The 12,617-nt window shown below is 32.6% G+C and overlaps 2 protein-coding genes across 4 annotated transcripts; one reads left to right on the plus strand and one right to left on the minus strand.

The window, feature by feature from the left end:
• Positions 1–137: 137 nt before the first annotated feature.
• Positions 138–12,457, plus strand: LOC131848177 (tRNA-splicing endonuclease subunit Sen34). 3 transcript variants are annotated; one of them, XM_059197953.1, is made up of 7 exons: positions 138–225; positions 8,764–8,850; positions 9,098–9,233; positions 9,430–9,545; positions 10,429–10,539; positions 10,732–10,878; positions 11,868–12,457. In XM_059197953.1, the coding sequence occupies exons 3-7, from the start codon at positions 9,106–9,108 to the stop codon at positions 12,062–12,064; spliced, it is 699 nt and encodes a 232-aa protein (XP_059053936.1). In that variant the 5' UTR covers positions 138–225; positions 8,764–8,850; positions 9,098–9,105; the 3' UTR covers positions 12,065–12,457. The 3 variants fall into 3 exon arrangements, with proteins under 3 accessions (XP_059053936.1, XP_059053934.1, XP_059053935.1); XM_059197951.1 differs by lacking the exon at positions 138–225 and adding an exon at positions 8,507–8,652; XM_059197952.1 differs by lacking the exons at positions 138–225; positions 8,764–8,850 and adding an exon at positions 8,507–8,652.
• LOC131848176 (epimerase family protein SDR39U1) lies at positions 1,114–8,300 on the minus strand. Its single transcript, XM_059197950.1, has 5 exons — positions 8,031–8,300; positions 6,756–6,960; positions 4,636–4,870; positions 2,548–2,781; positions 1,114–2,083 (listed from the first exon to the last, which is right to left on the minus strand). The coding sequence occupies exons 1-5, from the start codon at positions 8,053–8,055 to the stop codon at positions 1,865–1,867; spliced, it is 918 nt and encodes a 305-aa protein (XP_059053933.1). The 5' UTR covers positions 8,056–8,300; the 3' UTR covers positions 1,114–1,864.
• Positions 12,458–12,617: the final 160 nt, after the last annotated feature.

The raw sequence follows: 12,617 nt of genomic DNA on the forward strand, positions 1-12,617 counted from the left end.
TTTCTATTTGTCCTGAAAAAATATTTTGGTTTAAGTGACATAAAATTTATATTTGCATTTCTCTCCCACAGACTACTTACTAGAGCTGTTGCAAACAGCAAGTACTAAGTACAGAGTAACTTATACCGCACCTGTCACGAAGTTACCTTTGGTTGCTTCGGATTTGGACTTCTTGTAGTTAGTGAGTACCTGTGGTTACCTGATGACCGTAACTGTTTATCCATTGTAAGTGACTGTATTACAACTAAGTTACTGTAGATACTTGTTTATTATAAAAAAATAGTCGTCTTTATGACACTCCCCATCATTGCGAAAAGACATTGCATCTCCGACCATTTTCTGCCGTATACATTATGGACTGTTCGAATCAATATCAGCTGCTAAATTCTATTTATCTATTTTAATTCTATCCGCCAAGCCAATTAGAATACCATCCTGATCACCTGGAGAAATGCGTGCGGCTTTCCAAACCACTTTAAATACCATTGCTGGAAGGTGATTAGGTATACAATGTGTTGTGTACCATCAGGTGTGCTCATATGCTGTATAAAAACAACACTACTATAGGTACCTACATAAACAATCTGTGACGTAATAAAAAAAGCTCGAGCACAAGATCAAATTACGATTGCGGATGACAAGACGCCGTTACGGGCACACATAGCGCCCTAATAAATAAAAAAACAAAAAAACTACAGCATGGACACTGTGTGACGTAATGAAACTTTAGTAACGAGTTGGATTAGTTACTAGTGCGTACGGGTACTCCAATTTCTCGTTATTTTTACAGCCCTGGTACATAGACAGTCCCTGTGTTGCCAGGTGCAAGGCTGAATATTTGTATTTATTCCTACTATTTCTTTCAACAGTATGGTGATTGATGACACTAGTTATTCATAGGTCAAACTCCATGTCGTAATTTGGTATGAGTTCGTATATCTTCATTTTATCGCCACATTTCACTTTTCTTTTTGCGCTGTATACCATTAGCGCAGGTAGAAATTACTATTTTATTAAGAATTAAGTCCTCACTCGTACTTTGCTAAGTCCTTGAATGAATCCGAGCTAAATATCTTGATATTAAAATGACAATAATAGACAGATATAGTTGGAAGGCATTTTATTTTGCTCTTTGTGTATTTAGATGTTTTTTTTAAAGAAGGACAGCTAATTTAAACAATAGAAAGTCGACAGAATGCTTCACATAAAATTTTACCTATATTCAGGAATATAATTCGGAAAGTAGTGTAACACATAAATTATAAAACAATTTACAAACTGTTTTATTTAACATCGGTGGTTTTATACACTTAAGTATATTAATTAATAATTCTCCAATAAATACTTAAAATTTACAATTCATTTAAATTTATTCACTAATTAAATAACTAAAGTTTACCTATATTTTATACACAGTCCAATATTGTGATAAATAATATAACAAAAATTATGACCAGAACAAAAACATAAAAGCACAATTTGTCTTCTGCCAAAAAAACACTATCACATAAATCAAATTGTTGAGTTTAAATTAACATTCAAATACGTCAATATATATTTTGATACCTAAAGAGGTATTTGAATACGAGGCACAAAAAATGTTTAAATCATAAATTCCAGAATAAACCATTTAAAAACATGATTTTATTATTTACTTTACTACTGCAGATGCAATTTAGTGGTATATATAATTGCAGTAAATTAATAAGATCACATCAATTTTGAAGTATGTTTTTTATGTGTAACTATTAGTAACTTAAAAAACATGAAACTTCATTAGGCATCATGTTTCTAGAATTATTATAGAAACATATTTAAAATTAGTGCTATTTTTTCTATTCTGAAATTGCTATATATTTGATATTTATTTAAGCGGATGTTTCTTTGGAAAAATATGGGCGAACTCCTTGCAAGCCTTGTCAATATCATCATACTGATATTTGAAACCATATTCTAACACTCTTTTTGGTATGACGTGTTGTCCTTTAGTCATAATCATTGCTCTTTCAGGATTCAACAAAAAATCCAGTATTGTTTCTGGAACAGGAACTAAAGCTGGCCGTTTTAATGCTTTTGCGAAAGACTGAAAAAAGACAGATTTTATGTTCATTTACTGAAATAAGGTATACTGCTTCGCGTCTACTGATTATAAAAAAATATGTTGGTTTTGAAGTACCAAAAATAAACCATTAACATACATAGAAAAGTTGTTGCTTCAACATTATCTAAACATACAACGACATAAAATTGAAGTATTTGTTTATATTAACAGCTTTACACTAAATGCTTATAAAAGTTTATTCGGTTCTTACTCTAAAAAATATTGAACAAAATGTATCTGTCTGTCCGTTTGTTTTTGCTCTGAAACCGCAGGGCTGATTTTGACGAGACTGACTCCCAGATAGCTATTGTTACTGCTGTTTTAATATAAAAAAGAAGTTTAATTCCACGCGGACAAAATCAGGGGTAACAGCTAGTAAGGTAAATATGGAGAAACGAATTTTACGCAATAGTAGGCCTAAAAAATAGGAAAAATCAGTAACTTACTTTTGTAAATTCGTCGTTAGTAATAACATGAGGGGCAACACCGTTTAGTACGCCTTGAACATTTTCATTTTCTATAGCAAAATGTATAAGGCGTATGAGGTCATCTATGTGTATCCAAGGAAGATATTGCTTGCCGGTACCAATGCGGCCACCGAAACCGAAATAGAAAGGCAAGAACATATTTTTAATCATGCCGCCCCATCTACCTAAAACAGCTCCAGATCGGATGATTACCTGAAAATACGTAATATACAGTTTGTCTAGTATAGTTACCATTACATACAGAAATTATTAAATTATGCCTTGTACCCATAATTTTAAAACGTTTTCTACAAAATATGTTGTTTAGTGACTTGTCTTAAACGCACACCAGTTTTATACATTATTTTTCTATATACTTGAAAATTCCCTGTTCTACAAGTGTTTTCTTTTTCTAGCAAACATATTTCCATTTAGAATCTTATTAGAACTAATTGTGCTCGAGGCTTAGTATTTGTGATATTTGATAACAAATTCAGATAAAAATTCTAATTAGTATCTGATTGAAGCCGGTTGTATTGTATATTTGTTATTTATTTGATATGTTTATTTAAAAACGATTATGTATAGACGTGGATTACGTTTTTTATTATATATGATCGAAAAAATTAACCTAAACGTAATATAGATTACTTTTTGAAATAGACCTATTAAGTAAGTTTAATGTGTTATCATATTTATGAAAAAGACTTATTCGTACATTTCAAGATAATGCTGGTAGTTTTATTATATTATTGATAAACTAAAGCTGAAAAAAGCTGAATATATATATATCATTCATTCATTCATAATTTAAGAGCTGTGCTCTTGTCGGTGGAGCTCCCGCCACCTTCCACGATCTTCTATCAGTCCCTTTAGCTGTTGATACGACACGACTCTAGCTTTTTCTTTAACTTGCTTGATATAGCTGTGTCTTGGTCTTCCCCTTCCTCTCTTTCCATCTATTTTTCCTTCTATAATGTTGTTAATTAGTTCGTCGTGTCGTATCAAGTGCCCCAACATTTTTCCCCGCCTATTCTCAATAATATCTATGATCTGTCTCTTTTCTTTAATCCTCTCAAGTACTTCTTCATTCCTTATTTTATTAATTATATATATATATTTAGAAAGGAATTTGATAAATTCTACCCCTAAGGGGATAAATTAACGCGAGCGAAACCGCGGGCAAAAGCTAGTATCAATATAAAAAGCTGATAAGTTTGTTTTGTTTGAACGCGCTAATGTTAGGAATTACTAGTTAAAAAAAATATTTTAGTTTTGTATAGGCCATTATCGAGGAATGTTATAGGCTGTATAAGATCACGCTTTGTTGAATAGGAGCGAAGTAGCAATGAAAAATGTAGATAATAAAAACGTCGGAATGTGACGTGGACGTAATTTTGTGGGACTGCAATTGATAAAACCACTTAAAGCCAGGCAAGGTTCAGAGATAAAAGATCGCCTTTGTTATGTAGTGTCTCATGTTATTACTGGATCTAGTTTTAACTATATTTATTTACTAGCACAGTTTTCGTAAAGTCTACAAAAATGATACACAAAAAAAAAATTTTAGTTATTTCAAAATGTTTGGTTTCATTTTACACATTTCATGTTCTAATAAATCTATCTAATTACATCAAATATCCAAGTATTCATTTAACACAGTCATGTCTGTTAAAAATGTTTCAGTGCCTGTGTGACCTAGAGATTTATTGCTCTGACTTGGACCAAAAGGTCGTGAGTTCGAAATTAACTGACACAAAAAAAACATTGTAAAAATGTCAGTTTTTCCGCTGATGGTAACACCGATAACAAAAATGATTAATCCGACAGGAGACTGTAGGATAGGCTAACTCCCTGCCACGTTGGATTTAAAACCTAGCAAAATGTGGCTATGTCAATCGTTGCATTCACCATGACGTTGATAGTTCTATCAGACAATGCCTCTGATTACCCCATGTGGAATAATAGTCCTGAATAGTGTATGTATACATTATGAAATATTTGTTTAGATTAGTTGTATGAGTTGGAATTGCGGTTTACAATTTTATTTAAATCTAATGTACTTACAAGTCTAACAGGTGGATCTACATAGGCAGCTTTCTCCCACTCAAACACAAGTCTTGAGAAGAAATCTATGCCAGTCGTGGGGCTAGTTTCGTCATATTTATTAAATTCGGAAGGTTCATAAGCGCCTACCCCAGTCACTACGATATACACTTTGGGTTTGTCTTCACTATGATTTATAGCTTTTGCCAACGCTTGTGTTGTATATACTCGTGAATTCTGTACATTTTGTTTAAATCTAAAAAAGTACATAATTTTATTTATTTCTAACAGTTATATATACATGGTGAAGTAAAGGGGACCGATGGTCTCATTGTAATTCGACCACGTCAGTTCGACCTCCGCGCGGTCCGTCCTATTTTTTTTGTTTACGTGGGGAAAATATTTCATAGAGACCCATCCGCCTGAAAGGTTGGACAAACAGGGACTGAGGGACGCCTACCAGGTAAACACCTCACGGCATTCTTCCATTAGGCATAGTGCCGGGGTCACGGGGCCGCGGAGCATTCTACCGCGATGCTACGGCGGTTGCCCTATTTCGCCCGTCGTGGGAGAGACGCACCAGAATATGGGATGCGCCCTTTCCACCATCTCTGCTAATTTTGTATGAATCTCTGGGACTGCTGCCCACACAGAGTCGCGCCTGCTCCGCCCGTACCTTTAAAATCCTAATCCTCTAAACCGCGGCTCTCATTGGCCAATATGAACCCCATCTAGCATGTAGCCTGCATATCAGGCCTTTTGCCAACAGTTAACAATTGCTCTTACAAGAACAATTATTACCCAGAGCCCAGAGTACACTAACCCTAACCATTCTTGAGCCATCGTTCCCGCGAACGTATTCACGAGAACAAACGAAAATGTAATGGCGAAATGCATCGTGGTGGTTGCTAGACGAATAACTATTCTCCGGGTTTCCCCTGGAAAGAAGCAATGGTGTCTACGATTGATTCCTAGTGTACTCATCACGAAGGGCCAACTGACTTAACTTCATGGTTGCCCATCCTATATATACCAAGCTGAATGGGCACCAATGAAGGATGATTAACGAAAAACGTTAATGGAAAAAAAACACATATTATATTGACATCTTACATACCATTTTGACCGATTTAATTATTATGAATAAAATTTATTTAATGACGTTCATGTGAGTACCAATTTCATCAAAATCAAAGTTGCTTTTATTTTGTAAGACAAAACTTCATCTCCCAATTATTTTATTGATTTTCTGCATCTCGTGCAATAAAGAGTATAAATAAAAATAAGAAATTACCTAAGCAAGAACTGAAATGGACTTTAAAATTAGGATTTATAAGGTCTATTTTTAAAAAACGCTTAATTTTCACTTATAATTAAATACCTTCAGCTATCGGCTATCTCGCCACATTTAAGCCAGCTGAAATTATTATTTATTCAAAATAGCATACAAACTAATAATTAACAAGTTTTGGAGTGAGAGGAAATCACTAATCTTTTTTACATATTCTTACATCAGCTGACTATCACCACGTTATAGCCAGCAATTTTTTTTTCGTCAATTTACAGGTGTAACTGTGATTTGGTCGGGAAGAAATGACAGATTTTTTTCACATTTGCCAGATCGCTTCTCCTTAACTAACCACTAAACTGTAACTGACTTTCACTAGACTTCATAATATATATTTTTTTAATCATCTTAGAAAAACTTCTAGTCTAAACAGACTTAGAGGATAATTCACGTAAAAGCGCGGGGCGCTATCTCTATCATCTCTATTCAACTACAATTGACGTATATTTTAAGAATGAACTAGTAATATATAGACATTACTATTTCACTTTTTGGCACTTTAATGCCAATTAGAAATGACTTAAAAAAATTTTGTTCCTTTCAATCTTTAATTCAATAAATTGGTATGCCAAGTTGATTAAAAAGATATTTCTTTTTACTACCCTACTACTACTTCGAGTTCTTATGTAAAAAAATATTCTAAATCGCCTTATTAGCAGAGAGACAACTCAAGGCAGTTACCAATATACTTATATGCTTGGGCTTTTTTTAAATAACAATTAAGCAAGTAAATAAACAGAAATAATTTATGATGTTATATTATAACGAGTTGATTAATTTATACCAAACCAACCCTGGTGTCCAGGATTTCGAAAAATCCATAAACTGTTGTCCAGCACAGTTGACTACAGCACAAGTCTTTTTGGGCAAGCCTGATACTTCTAGTACAGACCATGAAATATTGTTAGTACCAGGCATTCGGGCTATATTGGTTACCTCATAGCCATTAGCTAGAAGTAATTCACCTAAGTTTCGACCAATGAAACCCGTACCACCTCCTGAAAAGAAAAATAATGCATTTGCTCTAGCAAACATTATACCCATAGCCAGTAGAAAGTTTTTGATCTTCCATGTTATTATTTCAATTGCTTCGTAAGCAGTTTTTATAGAAACTTTTGGGTAACATCTAATTTAAGATATATATACTGAGAAATCAAGAGTCTAAAAATAGTGTATATAATTGTATTTGTAACTTTTCTATACTTATGTAAGTTAAATAAATAGATAAAGCAAGGGAAGTTTGTAATTCTAGAGGTTAAATCTATGTTTTCTGCCTACCCAGCAATGAAATTCATCTGAAGACATTCATTCTATAACTGTCAGTTAGGATCAAAATCAGGTACTTTCGGATAATAAATGTATGTATGCACTAGATCATGTAATCTCTACAAGGCAGTGTTTTTCCTGTAAGGTTTTTTATACCATTCTCTTTGTTTTAAATGTAAATGAGTAAAACAGTTTCAGTATAAAAGTAAATATCTTGAACAAATCGGAATCAATAAAGCTAGTAAATAAATAAATTAGTTACTACACAGTTAACATGGTATCAAAATAATATACAAGAATTTGATTGTATCTATAAAATATCTATGTAAGGAATTTATCTGCGAGAGTATTTTAAAAGACCCTATGGGTACCTACCCACTGCTTAACTGTTACTTATTGGATCATTGTATAACACTACCAGTCCTCAATCTGATTTCTTTACGGAATTGTTTTAAAATTGGCATGTTTGCGATTAAATATAAACCATTTAAATTTTGCAGTTGTTGAACTTTAAAACTAACATAGTAAAAATAAATATATAAAAATAAAAATTTATAGTGAATATACTTTCAACTTTGACTTGTATTATATAATCATATCAAGTGTATGTAAAATACATGTGCTTTTGAATATACATAATAAAAATAAATAAATAAGCATTTAATATATTCTTCACTATGAATATAATCACGAAGACTATTCTATTTTCTCTGCCTCCTCAGAAAAAAGGTCTCTCTCTGCCTCCTCAGAAAAAAGGTATCTGTAGTAAAAATAGCGATAATAAAATTTATATACAACATACCGATTAGAATTTTTCTTGCTGCCATTTAAAATAGATGTATGTTTATGGAATATTCCTCTACATAAAATTATATTTAAATCTTTGTATACTACATAAATAAACTATGTCAGATATATTATATATTTAGTTTAATTTAATTATTAATGCAAAAATTAAACCGATCATGTTCACTAGTGCGTCGATTTAATTCTGTTACATTATATTTTCAAATTAATTTAAAATACAATTTCAATTTTCAACTTAAAAAAATAGTGGTTTTTAACTTTTTATTCTATTTGTCGATTGACGTCGGTGGCCAATGGATTGACGGTCTACCCATAGTCGTCAGTCCTATACGTTGATTGATCCTATATTTTTTTAAAGTATTAAGTCTTCGGGTATTTACACCACAAAATATACAGAAGATACAGTTTGAAGTTAAAAAAAAAACAGTGACATATAGGTTGGTCTGTGTCGCTTGTTTTAGTGTCAAATACGAATATGTATATTATATATACTTGTCAACAAAAATATATAATTCTGTTTAACAATTCTTAAATATATAATTGTTTAAATTTATTCTGTACAATGGTTATTTCCCTGAATGTGCATGACGGAGTAGCATATGTATGGAATTCTGATGGTATATTTATTTATTATTATGCGTAGTAGCCACAGTTTTGATATATTTGACTCTTACTACTTTTGTTGAAGTCAATACTTAAAAAATTTACTAAGATTTTTTAAATTATAGATTGGCACATTCTTCGCTCGAAATATCGAATATGCGGTGCACTAATCGGAACAGTACCTTCGTATCCTAGACAAAATGAGTTTTCAGGTCAGTAAATATCAATAATCTAAGTAAATATTACAATACAAATAAATAAATATAATGTTTAAAATAATTACCTTACCTAGTAGTGTTAATACAATTTTTATTGTAATTTTCTGAATAACACATTTTACAAATAACATAATTCAGCTCAAGATAGATTCTATCAAGCTAATACATATAATTACCTTAGGGTGTATTAAATTCAGGATGCCCTGGATTTTATTATAACACTTGTAATATCCTGTTCTAGGATTGCCTATGGCTTTGATGTCCGAAGAAGCAGCATTATTAGTGGAAAAGGGGATTTGTGAGTTATTTGAATTACCTACAATAACAGATAAGTTGACAAACACAGAAGTTGAAGAAATCAAAATTGAAGAGCAAAGGTAGATTTATTAGTATATTTTTATTATTATACATAATTTGAGTGATCACATATTTTGTGATAGCTTCAATTTCTCTTTGTCTGACTCAAAGAGGTAAAATTATTATTTAGTTGAATAATGTAGGACTACATTCCTACCTTCATAAATATAGGTATATATATATATATATATATATATATATGTTTAAATTTTTTAGAGTTCTACAAGAGCAAAAAGAAGCATTGATGAAGAGAAAAGCTGAACAAATGTCACAAAAAATAGATATTATTATGGCAGGGAAAAGACAAAAATTACTATCAAAAGGGGTTACTGGTTAGTATTAAAATCCTTAAAGGAATATCAACATCACAATACTGATTTTGATGATCTATTCAAGTGGTTTAAAGTTTAATAGACTTATTGTGGTCCAATCATTTGTATTAATATACAACTTTTTCTTACTTGGATCAATGTATATGTAATGTCAATGTAGGTTGGACTCCATTTTCCGCAATTGGCCTCTCATTCGGGCCGTTGTGCTCTACACGAGCCAGGCTACTAACGTAGCCAGCCAAGCTCCTCCCAGAAGCGCAGAAGTCTCCTGGTGTCTTCGCAGGCTTCTCGGAGCGACCTCACCGTTCCGAGGATTTGATTTCGTTGTGTGGTCACTGCTTTGCACTCCAGGATTACGTGAGCGGCCGTTTCCTCGGCTACAAAGCAGCCCCGGCATAGGGGACTGTCTGTAGCACCTATTATGTACAAATGTCTGTTTAAGGGACAGTGGCCCGTCATTGTCCCTATCATTGTTTTTATGTTATGCCTGTCCAGATTTATTAGGCGTTTTGTCATTCATTGATTTGTTCTGGGAATTGCCACTTTTGATTGTTTACAATCGGTGGTTTGTTTCCATCTTTAGGGGCCTGCTACCGTCATACCTGATCCTCTTCTCGCCAATTCGTCCGCGGCATCGTCCATATGATCCACTATGCCCTTTTATCCACTGGATGGTTACACCGTTGTGCTCTGCCACTTTATCCATGATATATTTATATAGGCTACTATTATCACTTACCATCGGATGCACACTCAGATTGTTTTGTACAAAAAAAAAAAAAACAATTGGAAATAGATTGACATCAAGTCTTGCATTCACAAAGACATCATTGAAGAATTAGTGAAACTATCACTTATGCATTATATTTCTTTATCCTTTTAGATATTAATTTGGACAAGCATTCAGTATTACAAGAAGAAATAAACAAATTACCACCATTAAATCCTGCACATGTACTGGTACATCTGCCAACGAAGCACCATATAGACATAGGTTTGAAAACAGATATTATTTTTTAGTCAAGAACAACATCTTCTATGTTGTGGTATGGTTCTTAGAAAAACAAAAGCTACAGTCGCTTCTAATATTTAGAAATCTATTTGAATTGCATTTTTAGGGCTGTTTTTTTAACTATACTATAATGCTGTGACTTTGTTTATATAAATTATATATTTAACATTACAGAAAAGCAGCAAGTTGGTGTTGATGCCTTGAGACCTAACCTGAAAGACAATGCTGCAGCTAGATACACTATTTTCAAAGATTTATGGGAAAAGGGTTATCATATTACAAATGGTCCAAAATTTGGCTCAGATTTTCTTGTTTATCCAGGTGACAAACTATATATTGATCATTTCATACATTATTCATAGTGGTTAATTTCAAATGAATTCTGCACTATGGGCTAAATTATTAAAAATTATTATTTTATATGACATATCAAAATTAATAATAATAATACCCCCCAGGGGCCACCTTGTCCCTCCCAGGGGGCCACCTTGTCGTGGTGAAGGACCTAATAAGCAAATGAATGAATTTATTTGGCGCACATACCTCATTATAACAAACAATTAGCAAAACACAAAAGCATATCTTAAACCATTGCATCAACAATTTACACAGAAATTCCCAACAATGAATGTTCACAACAAAGGTTAGGAGACCAGAGAAGAGCAATAGTTAGAAACAAATTAATCACAAAAAGCAGTCATTCTCAACACATATTGTTATTGTACGGAAATTTCTGTCGTCTTCACTTTCATCATCCTTATATAACTTTTAAACTCATCCACGCTTGGCTAAGACCCGCATGTTTGAATGTATTACCCCTGTAAAAAGGGAGATATATAAAATATATGTATATATAAAAAAAAATCTCAGGACAAATCACACAGCGCCATCTAGACCCAAGTTAAGCTAGCTAAAGCTCTTGTTATGGGTACTAGACAACTGATACAAATACATAGTTTTTTTTTGGGAATACATACATATCATACATAGAAAACACACAGACCGATACAAACAATCATACTCATGAATACAAATGTTTGTGCCCTGCAAGGAATCGAACCCGGGACCATCGGTAGTAAGGTGGTGTGCTAAACCGGTAGACCACCGAGGTAAATGTGAATAAGTAAGTGACATCCTTTTAGTACTACTACAGTGTAATAGCACAGCTGTTTCATTAAAATAAAAAATAGTAACGTATTTGTTAGTTGACACGGGTGTCAGGTGCAATTAGTAAACCACAATAATTTTAATATTATTTTATGAGATTTTCAAAATATATTATGATTATTAAATGTTAATGTTCATTGCAGGAGATCCTGTAAAGTTCCATGCTATGTATATGGTGAGATGTGTAAGCGACCAAACCACCTCATTATGCCCTTCCAGTCTCGTCGCCTACGGAAGATTGTCAGTAGCCGTAAATAAATTAGCAATTTTAGCTTTTTGCAGCAATTATAATAAAGTAGATTATCAAACATTACAATGGCATGACAGCATACATAGATAAAATAAATATTAAAATTTGAAATAGGCATTTATTTTATTTTAAACATCTGAGACTGATACCAAAAAGTATGAACTGATACGGGTAGTAGTAACTTTACTTCAGTTTAGTTTACTTTATCCCTTCCGATCAATCTTCAGTCCAATTCTAACGGGAATCGAAATGAAGACCTAGTGCCCCAGATTCGAACGCCTAGGGCCGTCCTCCGTCAATTAACAAAAATTTATTAACATTTTTTAAAAGTTTTTATTGTAAAACACTTTTTTGTTTAACTTAAGAAGTTTGTTTTCCTTATTGAAGGAACAGCAGGTAAATAAGAATTATTTGTGCAATTGTCTCAAAAGAGTATTAAAAATGTTGATGTTTTTCTAGGATTTAATTTTGACTGATTAATAATAAAGCAATTAAACTGATTTGACATTCGTTTTTATTTACATTTCATCAGCATAATTGCAATAGCATGTCTGGCTATTAGGTTTGACGATTGACAATTCCTAGATGCCAGAGCCGTGAAATAATGAATAAAAAAAGTTTTCCTGTAGTCTCTCTAATCTGT

Source organism: Achroia grisella, unplaced genomic scaffold (assembly GCF_030625045.1).
Source record: "Achroia grisella isolate CSIRO2021 unplaced genomic scaffold, CSIRO_AGI_Agris_v1 utg546, whole genome shotgun sequence".
NCBI classification, from domain to species: Eukaryota; Metazoa; Arthropoda; class Insecta; order Lepidoptera; family Pyralidae; genus Achroia; species Achroia grisella.

Excerpts from the sequence above, each read along its gene's own strand:
- LOC131848177 (XM_059197951.1), top strand. The coding sequence starts at position 8,598 with ATGGTTATTTCCCTGAATGTGCATGACGGAGTAGCATATGTATGGAAT. Across the intron at positions 8,851-9,097 it reads TAGACAAAATGAGTTTTCAG|GATTGCCTATGGCTTTGATG; the intron begins GTCAGTAAATAT and ends ATCCTGTTCTAG. Across the intron at positions 9,234-9,429 it reads ATCAAAATTGAAGAGCAAAG|AGTTCTACAAGAGCAAAAAG; the intron begins GTAGATTTATTA and ends TAAATTTTTTAG.
- LOC131848176 (XM_059197950.1), bottom strand. The coding sequence starts at position 8,055 with ATGGCAGCAAGAAAAATTCTAATCG. Across the intron at positions 6,961-8,030 it reads AGCAAGAAAAATTCTAATCG|GAGGTGGTACGGGTTTCATT; the intron begins GTATGTTGTATA and ends TTTTCTTTTCAG. Across the intron at positions 2,084-2,547 it reads CTAACGACGAATTTACAAAA|TCTTTCGCAAAAGCATTAAA; the intron begins GTAAGTTACTGA and ends GTCTTTTTTCAG.